Source organism: Aplysia californica, unplaced genomic scaffold (genome assembly GCF_000002075.1).
Source record: "Aplysia californica isolate F4 #8 unplaced genomic scaffold, AplCal3.0 scaffold00084, whole genome shotgun sequence".
NCBI classification, from domain to species: domain Eukaryota; kingdom Metazoa; phylum Mollusca; class Gastropoda; order Aplysiida; family Aplysiidae; genus Aplysia; species Aplysia californica.
Window position 1 is genome coordinate 696,631 of NW_004797354.1, and position 18,772 is coordinate 715,402.

General features: G+C 40.4%; 1 protein-coding gene across 2 annotated transcripts in view; it reads left to right on the plus strand.

Annotated features, from left to right (window-relative positions):
• Nucleotides 1–18,772, plus strand: part of LOC101849602 (protein unc-45 homolog B) — a 47,819-nt gene that overhangs the window by 10,122 nt on the left and 18,925 nt on the right. For both annotated transcript variants that reach the window (XM_005094546.3, XM_005094545.3), the window contains exons 2-12: nucleotides 2,245–2,456; nucleotides 4,637–4,812; nucleotides 6,993–7,082; nucleotides 7,980–8,147; nucleotides 8,866–9,073; nucleotides 11,326–11,493; nucleotides 12,785–12,953; nucleotides 13,815–13,884; nucleotides 16,249–16,341; nucleotides 16,807–16,941; nucleotides 18,493–18,587. In XM_005094546.3, coding sequence (XP_005094603.1) covers nucleotides 2,255–2,456; nucleotides 4,637–4,812; nucleotides 6,993–7,082; nucleotides 7,980–8,147; nucleotides 8,866–9,073; nucleotides 11,326–11,493; nucleotides 12,785–12,953; nucleotides 13,815–13,884; nucleotides 16,249–16,341; nucleotides 16,807–16,941; nucleotides 18,493–18,587 — 1,574 coding nt within the window. In that variant the 5' untranslated portion in view covers nucleotides 2,245–2,254. The remainder of the gene's footprint in view (nucleotides 1–2,244; nucleotides 2,457–4,636; nucleotides 4,813–6,992; nucleotides 7,083–7,979; nucleotides 8,148–8,865; nucleotides 9,074–11,325; nucleotides 11,494–12,784; nucleotides 12,954–13,814; nucleotides 13,885–16,248; nucleotides 16,342–16,806; nucleotides 16,942–18,492; nucleotides 18,588–18,772) is intronic.

Here is an 18,772-nt window from a genome sequence, read left to right on the forward strand (position 1 = left end):
AGCATTGGAAGGAAAAGGGCGTTGATGAGCTTCGCCTTGGTGCTCATGGGGATATTGGGATGTTTCAGGAGAGGGCCGAGTTGGTAGCTGACTGCTTTGGCTCTCTGGCATCTAGTCTCTATTTCTCGATCTAATTTTCCATTTTCTGTGAAAATGCTGCCCAAGTATTTGAATTCTCTGCTTTGTTTTAGTTGGGATCCATTGATGTTGATATCCACTTTGCCTGGATGCTAAGGCTCACAATCGATAAAATGGTATCCCTCCACTCTAAAATGAACCGACGTGACCGCTTGGTAGGTTTATGACGTAAGGCGAGCAAAGAGTGGTTAACCTTGATGACCTATCACAGTGCATAGTGGGATGAGACGTGCCATTTTCACTTATTATCCTATCATGAGTCTCAAATTATACGCTTATCCAGTTGCCCCTCCCCCTTACCTGTCGAAAATGTATAGCTTTCCATCTCTGACGATCACCCCCAACTGCCTTTGTCGTTACCCACAATTACGTTGTGAACACACCAATTAAAATTCAGTCTGTCTCGCAAATTCGGGAGCAGAGACAACTTCTGCAATTGTCAGGGAAGAGTTCACAGTTCGATGTGATCCCGCCTGGAGCGAACGTGTAGGCCCTACCCGCCCAGCGAGTGATGTAAGTTTAGGGGGAGAGCTCAAGTGTGAGTACTATGTTTAGGGAAAACAAACGTGTCGGTCAGTTCACACCCCGGTGTGATCCCCTCTGGGGCAAACATTGTTTCGCTTATCGAGTTTTACAACATGTATTATGTGATCACATTCACGACAGTGGCTGATCTTTAACGCGACGGACAGTTTATTGATTTCAACTTTTCACTCTTGGTTGATCGGCTGTCCCGCCCGGGTTTTTGTTCCGGAAATGATGATCTGAAATGCGGGATCTTAGCCGAATCTAGACCTTCAGAGTGAATCAGAGCGGGATCTTAGGGGTGACTTTTGTATAGTAAAAATTCTGTTTTCTTAAAACAGCGGGATCTTAAGCGAACCGGGATCGTAAGCGGTGGGATCTTAGACGGAGACTACTGTATTATAAACACAGGAGGTGAGATAGAACGCATCCCTGTCGTACTCTAGATCTTACTCTGAACTAGTCTATATTGCCTTACTTCGTTGTCACTGAGCTTCTGCTGCTGGTGTATAGAGGTCGGACATTATATAACATTTGTCTTCTGACACCATACTTTTGGAGTGGCTTCCAGAGTTTTGCATGGTGTAGTCTGTCAAAAGTCTTCTCCTGGTCTGTAAAGACAATGTTGAATTCTTTGTTGTGTTTGATTGTTTTCTTGCATATCTGTCTTAATGCGAATACAGCATCCGTGCATCCTCTTTTCTTCTGGAAATCCAAACTGAGCTTTGATCAGATTTCTCTCTACAATAGGTCCGCTGTTCTTTGCGTATATTTTCCCTGAGTGATTTAATAGAGAGATACCTCTGTGTGTTATGCAGTCGCGTTTGTTGCCTTTCTTTTTCAATAATGGTACCACTATGGCTTCATGTCAGTCATCTGGGCATTTCCTTTGCTCCCAGGCTCTATTGAAAATTCACCTCAGCCACAGTCCACCGGTGTTTCCTGAAGCTCTTATGGTTTCCACTGTGATGTCATCTGGTCGTGGGGCTTTGTTCTTGGGACAGGTTTTGAGTGCCTTTTCGATTTCACGGAGAAGTATGGGTGGTTCTGTTTGTTCTCCATATGATGGTTGGAACTCTTTTTGTTGTCTGTGGCAAGCGTCTGGGTTGATTAGTTCTTGGAAGTAATTTTCCCATCTCTTCTTGATGGCATGCTTGCTGAGAATGGCATTAAAATTACCCTCTTTATCGTTTATAATTCATGTCGGGTTGTATAGGTCTTTCCTTACCTGCATGCTGTTCACACTTTTATAAAACTCTCTAGGGTTTTCCTTTCAGATTTTGGTTAGTTTCTCCCCATATATTTTCCATGCATTTTCTTTAGCAGTTTTGATGATTCTTCTGGTCGCTCGTCTCGCTTTTCTGTATTCTATATAGTCCTATTCGGTCTTTGACATTTGCCATTTCTTGAATATTATCTTCTTTTTTATTTTAATTGCTTCTCTGGTTTCGTCATTCCACAAGCATGTTGTTCTGCCTTTGTTTCCCCCTATTCATTTGGTGCCACAACTGTTTTTCAGTATTCCCGACAGGGATTTTAAAACAATTTTCATAATTGTGTTAAAATACTATTTATTTATAGGACCGTCATCATGACAGAACCAAGTAGTTTGCGAGAACAAGGGAACGAACACTTCAAGGCCAGTCGATATGAGGATGCTCTTTCTTGCTACAAAGAAGCCCTGGACACTGGAAACATGAAAGATCTTGAGAAGGCTGTGGTGTATAAAAATAAGGCTGCATGCTTTCTAAAGCTAGGCAAAAACCAGGAAGCTATTGATGATGCCTCATCATGTAAGTACTCACTTTTACTTTTAATTATGGTAACAGCATTGTGATTTTGTTTCTTCTCTTCTGTGTATTTATTGGTTTTCAAATTTTTATCCTCCTTCCTTGTAATATTTAGTTATTTGGCAAGAGTATTCTGGATTAGGGTATAATTTGTGTCCAAATCTTTTAAATGGTGTATTCCAAAGTTCTTACAGAACAAGATATTAATCTTTTTCTTGTCTGCTGAAAAGCCAGGACCTGACACTATTGATGATTATGCTTTTTCAGTTAAGGGGGGCGTGCTGGTCAGGTCGTGGGCCTCGGGGGACTGATTTTCACTCACTCTGAGCACTTTTTACTTTTGGTATTTTCCGATCCCTCATTCAGTCTAGATTATATTGACACTAGTCGCTGAGTGCTTAATATTAACAGTATTCAATTTTTTTTGGCTTTGTGTTGTGTACTAACATGTTCGATGTTTCGCCTAGCTTTCTCAAAACACACTTTTTCACCACTCTTTGCTTGCATATATGCCGGGGTTTTTTTGTCTCCACTTTTTAAATTTTCCGTCACAGAGACTTGAAACTTGGCATGTAGTTAGAAAAATGGTTTGTACTTGTAGTGGGTTTGGTTAGTTTTTTACGTTTTGCTTCAGAATTATTTTTACCATTTTTTTTTTAATGCCAAAAATATTTTTTAAAGATCAAATTCCATATCCCCAACTGTGAGAACAATTTTGGATACTTTCTAAGTATAGTGTGAGAAATCAAAATAGCTAGCTGCAAGCACCTATTTATTTGTGACTTTTTTCAAGTTACAGAATTTTAAAAAGTTTAAAACTGCAGAAATGGTGGAGAAAAAAAAATTCTATCCAATTTTCAAGATGGCCGCTGTTTCCATGGCAGTGGCTTACGTAATCGTAATCGAGTGTGTCAGCAGTTGAACATAAATCTTTTTTCTCATGCTTAGTGCCTGTGACAAAAGTTGTTTCAGTTTGTTCAGTTTTTCTTTAGTTAAAAATGTTGTCCCGTAAGTAGGCCCTTTAAGTACGCTTGTTCCTTGCCATTTTCTCAGTTTTGCTCTCATATATTTTAATGGTCATGGTCTCCAGATCAATATTACATGCTCTTTTATTGGATTTTTCTTTTTAAGATAAAAACAACAAAACAGTTAAGATTGGGAAATTAATTAAATATTTTGTCTGTTTAATATACTTTAGGAGATTTCACCTCTGACCTGTTCCTCTCTTTCTGGCTGTAGATATAGGAAGGGGATTGATATACAGTCAAACCTGCCCTGACAGCCACCTCTATAAGACGGCCACCTGTACTAACGGCCACCTGTACAAACGGCCACTTTCCATTTCCCCCCTTGCGTTTTTTCTATATAATTTAACTGTGTAAAACGGGCACCTGTCCAACGCGACCGCAGCCACCATATTTTAACACACAACCCATATCACACTAAGCAATAACACCTGTCTTAGACGGCCAACTTATTGACTCCATTACGTTTTATCATAAACTGTGCGCTGGCCCCTGGTGTTGTGGGGGAGCCATCATAATTCAATCACACATGTCGTTGTTGTTAGGTAGTCCCTCCAACCTATCATGTTTGTAGGCCCCTCCCACTGTTGACCAATAGGTACCAATTTTCAGCTGCTGGTGAAGTAAGCATGTGATCCCTCATAACCCATAAGCCCCGCCCAGAACTTCATACTCAAATCGTACGTGAGATGAGTGGTCACTGTTTACCCAGTAAGTAACAAAGGACGTCAACATGAACTTGTTACAGAAGCGTCGCTCGTTCTCTGAGTGGTGGCGACCCATGTGTTTGTTTTAACATGGCACTCGGTCTTCCTCATCTCATACATTTCGTTTTATTGTCATTCTTGGGGAAAATCAGCAAGAAAATAACAATAAAAATAACAAAGAAAATACAAACCAACAACAACAAAAACAAGAACAATGCGGCTACTTTCGATTGAGACTTCAGATGGGAATTGTTTGTTTTCTTCATCTTGATCAGTCCTGCCTAAGACTGCCACCTGTCTTATAGGGCCACTTTTCTCCTTGACAATAGGTGGCCGTCTTACACAGGTTTGACTGTATATGATATATATATATATATATATATATATATATATATATATATATATATATATATATATATATGCATGTTGTTTTGTTTTATTTATCTTTCAGCCCTTGAGCTAGCACCAAATGATCCTAAAGCTCTGTTCCGAAGATGCCAAGCTTATGAAAATGTGGGAAAAGTGGAAGAAGCTTTCAAAGATGCAGCCCTGTTGATAAAAGTGGACCCACAAAACAAGGCGGTGCGCCCTGTGTTTAGCAGACTCAATACAGTCGTACAAGACAGGGTAATTAAAATACTAACCCCTTTCCCTCTGTATTTCTTCCATTTTTTAGACACTCTTCATTTTTAGACTTCCCCATTGGGATTTGAACTCGTGCCATGAAGATGCCGCTGACTCTAGATTTGTTTTTAGTTTAGTTTAGTAGAGGGTTTTACGGGGCTCGCACCTGCATAAGGGCGAAAACATAGAGAACGCCGATTTCGGAGACCGACTCAGTAAGCGCCGATAGGTATAAAAATTCCCTTATGATTTCCAACTTGCCCCACATAGAGCTGACTGACTGCAGGCGGCTTTAAACTCAGATCGGCGTTGTCGGCTTATCGGAATCCAAACTACATTCTTCTTACGCCGAAAAAGTGGGAAGGGCGTCTCGCTGTCAACTCACGACCACAGTGCTTTCTTGTCGTATCTCCATTTTTTAACAGTGAAAATGTAACTTCTTCTTAAGCTCACTCTTTGTTGTGAACTGCTTTCACTATTTCACTGTTATTAAAAACGGAGATGCAACATGAAAGCACTGAGGTCGCGAACTCTCAATGCCGTCTCGTCGTCGCCAACTCGGGTTGCGCGATTTGCGTGACGTCACCCTACTGGACAGGGGACAATTTTAAATGGCCATTTCAGGGCTGGTGCTTCACGGTAGTCAAAAACTAATTATATTTTTGAAATCAGCGTCGTCAAATTAGGGTGGTCATCGAGCAGAATTACATTTTAAGCAATATTTTAGGAATTTCGATTTTTTTATCCCCAAATAAATGCTTCATAAATACCAGCTGTGTTGTGTAATTTTTTTTCTTATATCTATATATCTAGGCTTTAGGCGTCCTCTATGTTGAGTCAAGCAGACACCTACTGGCGCCTGTCCGCGTCGATCTTCAGCCGCTTAAGTCTCGGCGTTCTTTATGTTATCGCCCTAAGATGATATGAGCGCCAAGAGGTGGATGTCAACAGAGAAGTCTTTACAGGGAATCAGACTTACTCTGCTCACCTCTCTAGCTTCAACAGCACAAAGTCTGCTTCGACAATCAAGGCACCCCGGAAATAGCAGGTCACAAGAGTGTGACAAACATGCAAAAGAAGTAGAGGAAAATGACAATAGTAAGGATTAGGAAAGAAAAAGCGGCAGTTCCCTGTTGTAGATCAGGCACAGTTATGAGCGTGACATTGATGGATCAGCCCATTTTTAATTGTTCTGTGCATGAACGAAAAATGTCCCCCCCTTTGGGAACGGCCTTAAAACCCTACAGTCAGTGGCACCGCCCCGGGGGTAAACTGGATTTGTGATTGGCGCCAAGTAGCTCGTTCTGCAGTGCTTCCAATCTTCCTTGGGTTTTTTTTGTTGGAAATCTGTACGTTCCGAAAGTTTTGTACTTGCTGCATCAACGTATCAACTCCATGCACTAAAGAAAAAGAGAAAGACAGTATTAACTTATCGGCATTCCGTAGCAAAGGATCAGTACGTGCCTCTGTAACTTGTCGGATATTAAATGGTAACTCTCTGCAATAAGTTGTATTAGAAACTGCCATATTGCGCATTTTGCACCCTCAACAATAATTGTTTCTCTGTGCGGTTCGGTCACCAATAGGTTTTAACATGCAAATCGGCAAAAATCTACAACTAAGTGATAGGTAATTCTCCCCATTCCTTTCATTTATTAATTCTTTCTGTCTGTCTTCCGGTTTTTGCTGTATCAGTATTTTTTTCGAATAAAGTTGCGTTTTACCCCGATCATTTTGTAAAGAAACTATGCTTAGTGAATTTTTAAAAAACATTATGTATGATATTTTAAGGTGATTTCTTCCTTTTCCAGGATTTCCAAACATCATTATTATCACCATCCTCATTGCCTTTCTCACCCTGCACCAGGGTATAGGCCACAAACACTTTCCACCTTTCTCTACCCTGGGCTAGCCTTTGTTGTCATTCCATGCTGTTGGGGTATGCACCAGGACAAATATCCAGGAGCTAAATGGTTAAAATGCTTAGAACATCTGAGTGGCTTATAAATAGATTTGTGTTTTCGTTAATGAGCATGTTTTTTCTCTTTGTAGAGTAAAAATTGTTCTTTTTTGGGGGGGAATGTCTGAAAGTGTTGAAATGGTACATTTGGTCACAAACTACTTTCTATTTAACCTTTTTAAAGTGTGTTGTTGAGAAAGTTTTCCTTGACTTTTGATTGCAGATCAAGAAGCAGAACAGCACAACACACAAAGTTTCACAGATGTTCAACATCACCTTTGATGCATCTGGTGACAAAGAGAAGAGACTTCAGGTTTGCCATTTTTGTCAAATACAGGATCAAAGAAAGTTTTGGGAATTACTGGGAAATAAAAAAAAAAATCTTTTGTGGAAAAGCCATGTGGCAACATCCCTTTCCCTCCATACTTTTATACCAATGAGACCAAAAGATGGGCCAAAGTTGATTTGTTTTGTGCTGTGGCTTTTTACACGTTTGCCCAGAGCCCTGTTAAGACTGGATTTCACTTTGTTCATTCTGAAAGACACTGATAGTGTTGAAGCTTTTTTTTTAGATAGACTGTATGCAGCCTTGTCTTCTGTCCCAAATTTCCCAAATTTGGCAATTGGGAATTTGAGAGGACATTTTCTTGCTCTACACCAACACCAGCCCTGCGTAATCTGGTGTTATAACATTGAATAATCTGGTGTTATAACATTGAATAATCTGGTGTTATAACATTGAATAATCTGGTGTTATAACATTGAATAATCTGGTGTTATAACATTGAATGTTCCCGATTGGGTTACTAGGGCAGCATATTCCACACAGAAATGTACTTTTAAATGGACATAAAGGGTGTTGAGCTAAAAGTTATTTCAATAGAAATTGCCTACGAGTAGAAAAATGTCTTTTTCTAATATTACTTTTATTTATTTCAGCACAATGTTTTGTCAGTATTTTTGTAACAAATCATTTGATCAAGTCATAGCACCGGAATGAAAAATATCTTTTCGTTTTTCCGATTTTGACACAAATGACCTGAAAGTCATTGTTGGCTGATATTTTTGTGAGGTATGCATTTTTCAAGTTAAAAATAAAGTTTAAGAAAAAACAATTTAAAAAATAATGAACGTAGGTTTTTTAGAGGAACCAAAGCATTCTGTATCAGTGTGTTCTTTCTAATCTTATGTAAGTGGTAATTTCTTCTAGGGCATGAACAATTTGGTGGTTCTGGGTCGAGAGGAAGTGGGAGCCAACATGATCATACGTGAGGGCGGTTTGTCGAAGCTGAAAGCTGTCCTGTCAGAGAGGCAGCCAGAGATAGTCCAAGCAGCGGTGCGTGTGCTTGCTACTCTGTCAAAGGACAGCAAAGAGAGGGTAAGTTATAAAACAAAGTAAAGAAGAAAAATCACGGAAAGTGGGTTTGTAAATTGCTCCTTGCGGGTTCGTAAATATCTCCTTGTGATGGGTGTAGGGGAATTTGAACAGCTTCATCTTCACTTCTCTTTTCTTGATATTCATTCCATTCTTTTATTTTTTCCCCCCCTCACTTCACTTTTCAGATCTTCCTTTAGTTTCTTTTTCTCTCATTTATTTTTATTTATTCATTCACTTTTTCTACAAGAGATATGATATGATTCGATGTCACCTGAATAAGGCGAACCTCTTCTTTCTTTTCTCCTCTGCAGGTCTGGTAAGTCTTTATGCTTTCCTTTCCCCTGTCTGTTATTTCGTTTTGGTGTCTTACAGTCTCCCAGCAGTTTGGGATGGATGGTTAGCATCATGCAGTGCTGTAATGCAGATAACCGTAATTCGGATTTCTTCTGAAAAGGGGAGGGGGGTGTCTTGTACTTTCGTTTTAATGTAATTTTATTTTTCTTCACTTGTCACTTATTTTGCTTAGTCCAGTCAGTGATGGACATTGAAGCAGAGATCCTGCTTCGCAGATAACCTTTCAGCCTGGAAGGTTACAACACGAAAATTTGGCTTGTGTTGTTCATGCTTCGTTTGAACAGTAGGTTACAACCCCTGCCACCTTTGACAAATATATAGTGTCTTGTTTGATCTAATTCTGTACATAAATATGGACAAACAGTGTGCCGCTGTCTTGAAAGAAGTGGATCTGCCTACCATCTTGCGTCTGATGTCGGCGGAAACGGAAGAGATGTCTTCGTCTGTAGCGCTGCTGGTGCAGAACCTGATAAGCTACTACACGGAGCTGGACCAGTATATTGCTAGCGTGCAGAAACATGAGGAGGAGAAGAAAAAGGGCGTACGCAAGCCCTACCCACAGTTGCAGTTAGGTATGTATATCTGGATTTTCTTCATTTTTTTCCCTCCTCTCCTTCCTACACTTTCTCATTCTTCTCATTCAATTTTTTTTCTTCCTCCGTCTTTTTCCTAATCTGCTTTTTCTTTTCATTTTTTTTCTTTTTGATGTTTTTCTTCCATCCTCCCCTTCCCATCTTTGCATCTTTTGTCATCCTACTCTTGAGTACATTTGGGTATTTGGCTCCCCTTCCACATCACCAAGGTCATTTTAAATACTCATATTTTTTCACCCCTCAGGGCAATGCTACTGACTGAAGTGTCTTTAAGCCATTCCCAAAGGAGGGACATTAACTAGCAATGCCAATCGGGCTTTCCCGCGCGGCGAAAATTTGGTCCCCGTTTACGGGCGATTTTGCGGACCCGGCCGAAGCGTAGGTGACTAACTTTGTCAACCTCGGTCTGCTCTATTTCCGAATCAATCCGAATGAAACTCGGCAACCAATCAGAAAATAGGGCAAACTAATGATATGTGGACGTTGAAGTTCGTACACATAAATTAACCTATACTTTTGGTGTCGGGAACACTTTCGTATCGTGTACACCGAAAAGTATAAGGAGTTTGAATTTCAACGCCGAGATGGTAATAGATCTATCTATCCTCTATAGTGTGCTCAAATTTGAACGTTCTGTGTCAAGTAGTTGTTTAAACCCGATCATAAATGCACTACTACCCCCCTATCCAAAGCGGCTTCGCACAGAGACCGGCCATTTTCCCCTCACTCTCGTGGCAAATGTATGTGACATACAAATCCCGCCATGACTATTCCGGGCCTGTTCATTGGTCACTTGAAATAGGGCAATGGCGGGCTCGCGCATCCGGTTGTTTTTCTCTCTATTCCCCTGTAACATCGCAATGGGGGTATTCCGAGGCGAGGTTATCTCGTCTCGGGGTGTTCACGTCCCAACGGCGAAAAAGAATTTTTAATTGTACGGCATGCTAGATTGAATTAACTTATCCTTTACGGTTGGCATGGTCTAAAGTCATCATAAAAAGCTTTGCAATTATTTAGTCACGCTGCCGAATATATTCTTAATGATCCCATGTTGTGATACGATGCTATAAATAAAATGGACTCATCCCGACATCCCTTTTTCGCAAAATCGTAATATGTACACCAAAATTTTAATTTTAACAAAATAACTACGAAATTGGTAGTAAATCTGACTGCAGAAATCATTTCTACACTCAAAAACACATCGGGTAGCCAAGTTTCTCTCGAACACTCCGATTAGTTACCGAGATATCGTCGATTTTCTTACAGAATCTGCTACTGCGTGGTCCACTTTTTAGGAGTATTTTCCTATATGTGGGTCATCCATATTTTGCCGACCTTTACAACCCCATAATTTTTTAAATTTATGAACTGATTCTTAAAATTCAAGAAGCATAATTCTTAGAACTGAAAATTCTTTCTTAGGTACCAAAAAAAAAAGGGGTAAAGTGAAAATTAAAATTTTCGTTGGCATTGCTACATTAACCATGTTCTTATCCACAGTAGAATTGTAATTGTAAATGGGCTGCTGATTCATCAGTGTCATGCTCATAACTGTGCATGAACTGCAACAGGGGACTGCTGCTTTTTCTTTCCAAATTCTTACTATCGGTATTTATCCTCTACTTCTTTTGTATCTTTGTCACACTCTTGTGACACTCTCAGGGTTCTTGATAGTCGAAACAGACTTTTGTGCTTTTGAAGCTAGAGAGGTGAACAGAGTAAGCCTGATTCCCTGTAGGGACTTCTCTGTTGACATCCACCCCTTGGCGCTAATATTATGACTTACGCTGTTGCGAGTGCCGGAAATCCTCTACTAAAACATTGTATTTTATGGTCCTTATCGATTCATAAGTTTTTGGTAACAAATAGCATTCAATTTTTACTTACACTGTTGTTCCCTTCTGCCAAACTTGTCATACTTCAGACTGTTGGGAAAAGATAACGGGCATATGTGGTGAATGGTTAGATGCTTTGCTGTTGCACACAGATGTGAGAAGAAATTTTTGAGTCTCTGTCTTCTGCTGGGATGCTGTATCCACTCTGGCCTTGTCTTGATGGGGGGCATAAAACATCTCAGTTACAATTTTGGGGAAAGAGTAACTTTTGATCAGGTTGCATAAAAAATGTTGTACCTTACAGGGGAAGCAGCTCAGGCCTCCCTCTTGAGTTACAATTTAGGGGAAAGAGAGTTTTTGATCTTGTAGCATTAAGAATATTGTGCCTTACAGGTGCGGAGGCCCAGGCTTTCCTCAAAGAAGTGTTCCAGGGACTGGTAAAGATGCTGCCCAGTGCCAAAGTGACTGCCCATGGCCGTGACTCTGCCATGGAGCTCATCACGAAAAATGTGGTATCGCGCACAGGGGCGGACTGGACCAAACATTTCCTGGATACAGAGGGTGAGCCCAGAATGTTTGACTTGCTGCGGGTGGTTGGCAGGTGCTCTGGTGTAGTTTGCTCCTTCTTTCCTATCAAACGTCTATCATGCTTTTCTTTCACCCTTCTTTTTTGTGTTTGTCACTGTCTTGCTCCTTCTTTCCTGTCAAATAACTATCATTCTTATCTTTCCTCCTTTTTTTTTTGTGTTTGTTACTCTCTTGTAACACCTCTTATCTTCTGCACTTATACGACTTAATTGTGTTGCGAGTGCCAATATAACGCTTTCGAAAACTTAATAGATTTTCTCATAAGAGTTCATGTGTATGGAAATTTCTGTTCATCTTAAGCCTGACAACCTGGCACCTGTGGTGTGATGATTTTGGACCCTTCGCATTGTACCAAATGCCCTTATAAAAAAAAATCTGTGTGTTAAGATACAATTTTCATTTGAATTAAATTTGGGCTTTGGGCCATGGAGGGTAAATTTCTTTTTAATGCTCCAGCTATCTATGGATGGTATTAACTTTTTCTATGCCATTCACTTCACACTGTGCCACCAGCCTATATATTGTATATAAATGATGAAATTATTGTGTGTAGAAAAAGTTATAATTATTAGAAAAAGTTTTATTCATTCTGCACTTGTTTCAGAAAGAGTTAAAGAATCCACAGCAATGTAGTTCTCTGTAGATCTTATAAAAAATCATTTGTATGGATGGTGTTATGTTCTTATCATACAATAAATTTCTTCAAAACATTTTAACACGCAAAAAGACCCTACTGATTTGGATGATGATGAGTAGACCAGAAAGTTAGCCAGCTGTGCTTTTATACTAGCGCTGTCTCCTGATTTTTATTTAGAACTTACAGATTGACCTTGGTAATGGTTGTAGAACAAAAAGAGTTGATCCATTTGTTCCTGGAAAACGCTTAGAGCATAGCACTATTGACACGAAAAGACAATTTTCATTTCAGTTATACTTATTCGTGGACCATAGAGGCTTATTCCAACAGTACTCCGGTACTCTAGTGGCAAAGATATATCATTATGATGTTTTCTGTGATTTTTATTATTGGGGCTCATAGAGTTCACAATGATAATCCCCAATTTTTTCCTTTTCTTCTATTTAAGTTACCTCTTTAAACCGAAAACCCAACTGAACAGAACAAATTTTCTGTCCCTTTTATTGCATTTGAGATTTAAGAATTTCATTTTTTTCTGTCATGGGCCATAGAAACCAGGCTGTATTTAAGAATTTTTTTTTTTCTATCATGGGCCAAAGGGGGTTAATTTTGCTTGACTCTGTACAGGTGTGGAGAACCTACTGACAGTGGCTGGCACCCAGAAGGAGTTCAAGACCCTGCCAACCACACCCATGTCCAGCATGCACGCCTCGGTGGCCCTCTCCAAGATCTTCGACGACCTCATCAGCGACCAGCTGCGAGAGAAGTTCAAGGACAAATGTCAGGAGCATTTCAGGTCGGTCAGCTCAGCAATGTATTCATAGTCTACTTTCACAAAGTTGTTTCTCTTTTCATTTAAAGTTTAAAGGGAAATGGTTGTCATGCGCATTTGTGCATCGACTTTTCCATGCAGACTTTTCAGATTTTCGTCTGGTCTCTTTCGGTGCTGGCCACTGTCTGTAGATTCTCCACTCCTGTACTCACAGTCAGGCAAAATTAGCTCTCTCCGCCAGGTTCACACACTCTCTGCCCAGGTACTGGCACATTCATAATCACTCACCTACACTAACACACACACACACACACACACACACACACACACACACACACACACACACACACACACTCAAGCACTCACCCACATTCTCACACACTCACCCACACTCTCACACACTCACTCATGCTCATAAAGTTCACATGCCCCCCTCACCTATACTCCATTTACACATACGGACCTCTGCTCCTTTACTTCTTAGCTAGTGAGCAACTCCACCTTTCCTCCTCCCCCCTCAAAAGAACTATATATATATATTTTTTTTAATGATTGTATCGTTGGTGTCACAAGCAATCAGCTGAAGTTTGTTTTGGGTACTTTTTACACCAGAGACAAAAAACCTAGTTTTTATCGTGTTGTTCCATTCCTTATAAGGAATCCTGAAAAGCAAGAAAATAGTAAGCCTTGACCTAAGCATTTATCTGAATTTTTAGGGATGCTGAAAAGTGCATCTTTATGAAAACTTTGGGAGTGTGTTGAAGTTAAAAATTTTCAAAATTTGGTCTAAAGTGGATTGCTTGTGATAGTGATGATATGGTACATTTAAGTTAATAAAATGGTACATTTAGATTAATCTATGCGTAATCTTCTACCTCTCTCCAGAGATTTGTTCTCAGACAACATTTTTGAATCTAAGATTGAGGCTGTGGCCGCCATATCTTCTCTGCTGCAGGTAAAGCAAATGTTTCTACATGCTTGAACCTTTAGTGTTTGGATTAAGAGTTGCCTTGGACAGGTGGTCTTGTGTGGTTTGCAGCTCCTTCTGTCCTGTGAAACATCTATCGTCCTTATCTCCCCTCATTTTTTGTGTTTACTTTCTTCTAACACTGCTAATTTTTGGCACCTTTATGACCTTATTGTGCTGCAAGTGCTGTTAAATTTGTACTAAAACTAAACTAAACAATTGCTTCAACCAACTTGTATAAAAATTCATTCATATCGTCATTAGTACGAGCATATTCAGTCATTATCTTGTGTGCGAGAAGAACATAATTTTGTTTTTTAATCCGGTGACTATTTGTGTGTGTGTGTGTGTGTGTGAGTGTGCATGTGTGTTGATGTGTGCTTGTATGTATTTGCCATGCTGCAGTAAATTTCTTTTTGTAGAAATGAATATAATGTTATCTTAATGCATGAAGCAATTTCAACTCTGTCATCTTTGATTCCCAAAGTGATATGAATAGCTGGCTATCCCACCAATCGGGAGTGCCATACCTGTATGCAAGGTGGGTGTGTGTGTGGGGGGGGGGGGGGGTGGAGGGGAAGGATCGCATCTTCTCTGTACTATCTAGGCCTTCTGTTCAGCTCTCTTGCACCTGTCGGACTGATCTACCAGAAAGTAGGCCACCAAACCAAGTATTGTGGAATCCACCCTTGGAGCATTTTCCTTACGCAGACTTGCCTGCTGTCAGGCAGTTTCTTGATAGGGCTACAGTCCTGGATTTGGCAACGAGAATTTGTGAGATTTACTACCCTACACCAAAACCAGTCTCATTTGATGTAATTATCATACCTGCCAACCCTACAGAAAAAATCGGTAGATCACCGACTTTTGGGTCAAACTACCGATCCACCGATTTTGAGATGAAGCCGACTTCGGGATTCAGCAGGGTGACTGCCAGGCCCTGGGAATTACCCGGGAATTTGAGAAAGTTATCGAATATTTGAAAACCAAATCCGATAACGCCGTAAGTTCATTTTTGCCGGTCGCGATTGTGATTCATTCGGCTCCCTCGAGAGTATGTTTCTTCACGCAGACAGGCGGCTATGGTGGCAAGCGGGCGTGATACCGACGTTTGATCGGGATAATCAAGATATACTTTCACTTTCGTTACCACCCACAAATTTGCTGGTAGTAGTTTGATAACGCAACATTAATTGTAACAACATGCAGGCTGTGCATGGCAAACGCTGTGTCGCCTTGAAAATAAATCAATATTTGTCCTGTGCCGTCACTTGTGAAAAAAAAAAAGAAAAGAAAAGAAAGTTATAGTTATACAAGCGTCTTGTCGGGTTCGCCATTGTGACCGGTCAATGAACTTGCGCGTTCCATCACATTGTGAGCACCGGCACTTGAAGGGGTCACCAAAGTTCATTCAAAGTCTGAGCGCTGCGTAGTATAGGACTCCGGAATGGGGGGAGGATTATTTTTTTTCGGGGGAGGGGGGGGGGTTGAAGGCAACACCAGGGGACAAAAACTGAACTTGGAAGCAAATCTTAGTATTCTAAATTTTTTATTACCACTAGATCTAGATCTAGAAAACTCTCTGCAAAACGCGTGTTGGTGCAGGCCTTGTGTGGACTCGGGATCCGTCATACTCTTTCCTTGTAAACTGCAAAGACAAAAGGCCAAGGCTAGGCCTAAGTCATCCAAGGCCCACCTTTTCTTCATCTTTTCTTCTTTGCTTCTGTTTTTTTTTGTTTGGGGGGGGGGGGGGGGGGATTGGTTTCATTTGTGTGTGTGCGTGCAGGTATGAATAGGACAGGAACTGCACAAACTACTAATCTACTAATAGGGTAAATGCCTCTGGTAGTTTTCATATTTGTCTTCTTTTTTTTTTTTGGTTTTTATTCTTTTTGTCATTTTCTACATTTGTTTGAAGTCGCAAACACAATCATGCATATTTGATGTGGGTCAAAATAAAATATTGATAAGGGTCCCAAATTAAGCATGCGACAAGAGGTAATATAGCCTACTACAGATTTTTTAGGTCAACTACAGATTTTTTGACAAAAATTTGCGTCCAACTACAGATTTTAGCCCAGGCAATGTTGGCAGGTATGAATTATGTTTGTACTTATGAAATCAGATGTCATGATATTGGGTGTCCCTGACTGGTTTTTGAAAAAGTTGGCAAGCCTGCATATATCTAATAGGTGGACATGCACCTTCACAGGCAAATATGCAAACTCTGTTACATTTCTTGTGTGGGTAACACTTCTAATCTTCGGCACTTATATGACTTTATTGTGTTGCAAGTGCTGAAAAACACTTACTAAAACAAAATAAAACATATTTCCTGCTGGCTGTTGACAGGGCCCGTATGAGGTTGGCAGCATGGTTCTCTCCTTAGAGGGTGTGGTGCCTCTCATGTTCTCTCTGGCAGACAGCGACAACCCACAGTATCAGGTGAGTTTGGGTTCAAAGTGGTTTATTTGCTGTTATTTTCTTCCTACAGCACCAACCTTTCTCAGCTACTTGACCGGGCTATGGTGCAATTGAAGAAAACTTGCTTGTTTTGCACTATAGCGGCATTGAAAAGATCTAAAGCTATTAAAACACTTGAGCCGATTTTCGCGTATTTACGGAAATTATGTGCAGTACTTTTAGAGCTGTAATGGACTAAGTCAATTTCTTCGATTTCTGTATTTTGATGAGTGCCTGATTTCACCACGACGCCTCACATATGTTAAAGATAAGTGAGTAACTTGATATTCAGGAATCCATCATTCTCCGGTCCTGAGACTATCACGAAAAAAATTACTGTGCATATGTCTATAAAAAAAGAATAAAAGAAACATTCAAATTCTTTATTTCTGTCTATGAGGAAAAAGTAGTTAATTATTCATGGGATCGTCCATTGTTCACTTTCAGCTGGTGGCTGTTGAGGCAATTGTCAGCTCAGCGCAGAAGAAAGACAAGTGCAGCGGCATCCTCAAGGACGCGGTGCCCATTCTGAAGAAGCTGTACCAGTCTGCCGAGGACCACATCAGAGTCCGTGCACTTGTGGTGAGTGGCTCTCCTGGGTTCACTCATGATAACTTACTACAATAAAACCGTACGGAGCCTTGCGATTTTTGAAAATATGTCTATTTTTTTGGCCTGTGGAAGAACTCCGATCAGGTTTGCATAAAATCAGGCTTTTTTTTCTGGAATTCTGTTTCTTTCAGTTGTACGCAATTTATTGTAAATAAAGTGAAAATACACAGATTAATTATGTTTATTTGCAATATTTGTGCAACTTATTATAAGTGATGCAAAAACACACTTTTATTTGCATGATTTGAGCGACTTTTCATAAATGAAGTGAAAGTACATATTTTATTTGTGTGTATTTGCTATGCACTATTTGCCAGGATTTGTATATAATGTAATCTGAATCTAAAGTTCTGGAGCCTACCAATTCCCCCCACCCCCCCCCCCCCCCCCACCAAACTCCGATTTTTAGGGAGGAGTCTTGAGGTAAACCTGAGAGGGGGCTCTTGAGGTTAAGGGGTTCACCTCTCATTCAATAGGTCCCGGGTTTGAATCCAGAGAACGACGGAAAATTTTCTTATCCAAAATTGTCTCCTTTCACCTCCTTTACTGCTCTAGCAATGTTCTGTCGTCTGCTTTCGTTCATCTCCACTTTCTGCCCCCACCCCCTCACCTCCTTTGCCCCCTTCTCTGGGCTCCTGGCTCTTTTTGTAGTCTTTCTCTCTTTCTACTGCTACTTCTTCGTTCCTTCTTACTGCTGTCTTTCAGCCACACCCCTGATATTATGGTAGGAAAGATCTACGCCTAGCCTTCTCGGCCAAGGGCGAAAAATCTTGGAGGTTTCATGTGCAAGTTGCGCATGTTAAAGATCCTTTGGTTGTCCAAAATCGATAAAAGTAGGCTTTGACCGCAACCTGGTCAAAATTCAAGTTTTCCTACCCGCTGAAAAACGTTTAATGTGTCACTCCCGCACGCTCATATGACCTTTTGCAGTTGCGAGTGCTGAAAAACACTTGCAAAAAAAAAAAGCACAAAATGAAAACAAATTACTGTTTTCGTCATGGAGGGGTTGGCAAGTCTGGGTGTCTGGCATTGTTCTGATGAGATAAAGCTGTGATTCTCTCATCAGTAATAAAAAAAAAAAATCATGTACACATTTTTTTATTTTTTTCGACTGAAAATGTTCTGAAGGAAATAATGAAAATGATTAGATCCTCACAGGTTTGTTTTCTTCCCTGTGCTATTTTGAATGTACCAGCGTGTCATTGGTCCAACTCTTTGCGGGTGTTCACTCCCCTGTGCTATTTTGAATGTACCAGCGTGTCATTGGCCCAACTCTTTGCGGGTGTTGACTCCCCTGTGCTGTTTTGAATGTACCAGCGTGTCATTGGCCCAACTCTTTGCGGGTGTTCACTCCCCTGTGCTGTTTTGCTGTGTGCTTAAAGAGGGCACTAAAACAGAGATGTTTAAGTCTATTACAAAACACCGCTTTTACATGAATAAAGTTGTGAAAGCCACTTCACAACATTTTGATATCTTAAGACAGTAATTCCACCAAACTTTTCTTGCCTTTTTTCACTCCAGGGTCTCTGCAAGCTCGGCAGTTTTGGCGGCACTGATGCCAGCATGCAGCCCATGGCTGACGGATCTGCCGAGAAATTGGCTCGGATATGCCGCAAGTAAGATAAGCTTTGAATCGTGGTCACTTCATTTTTGTGCTTTTATTCACAATGTATTATTTAAATGAAGAGAGGGTATTTTTATAATCAATTCTGTGTCCTTTTTTTTTCAGCTCACCCAATGAATATTTATTGTGTCATTTAGTTCCTTTTCATGTTTTCATCTCAGGGCTTAGTTTGTACAG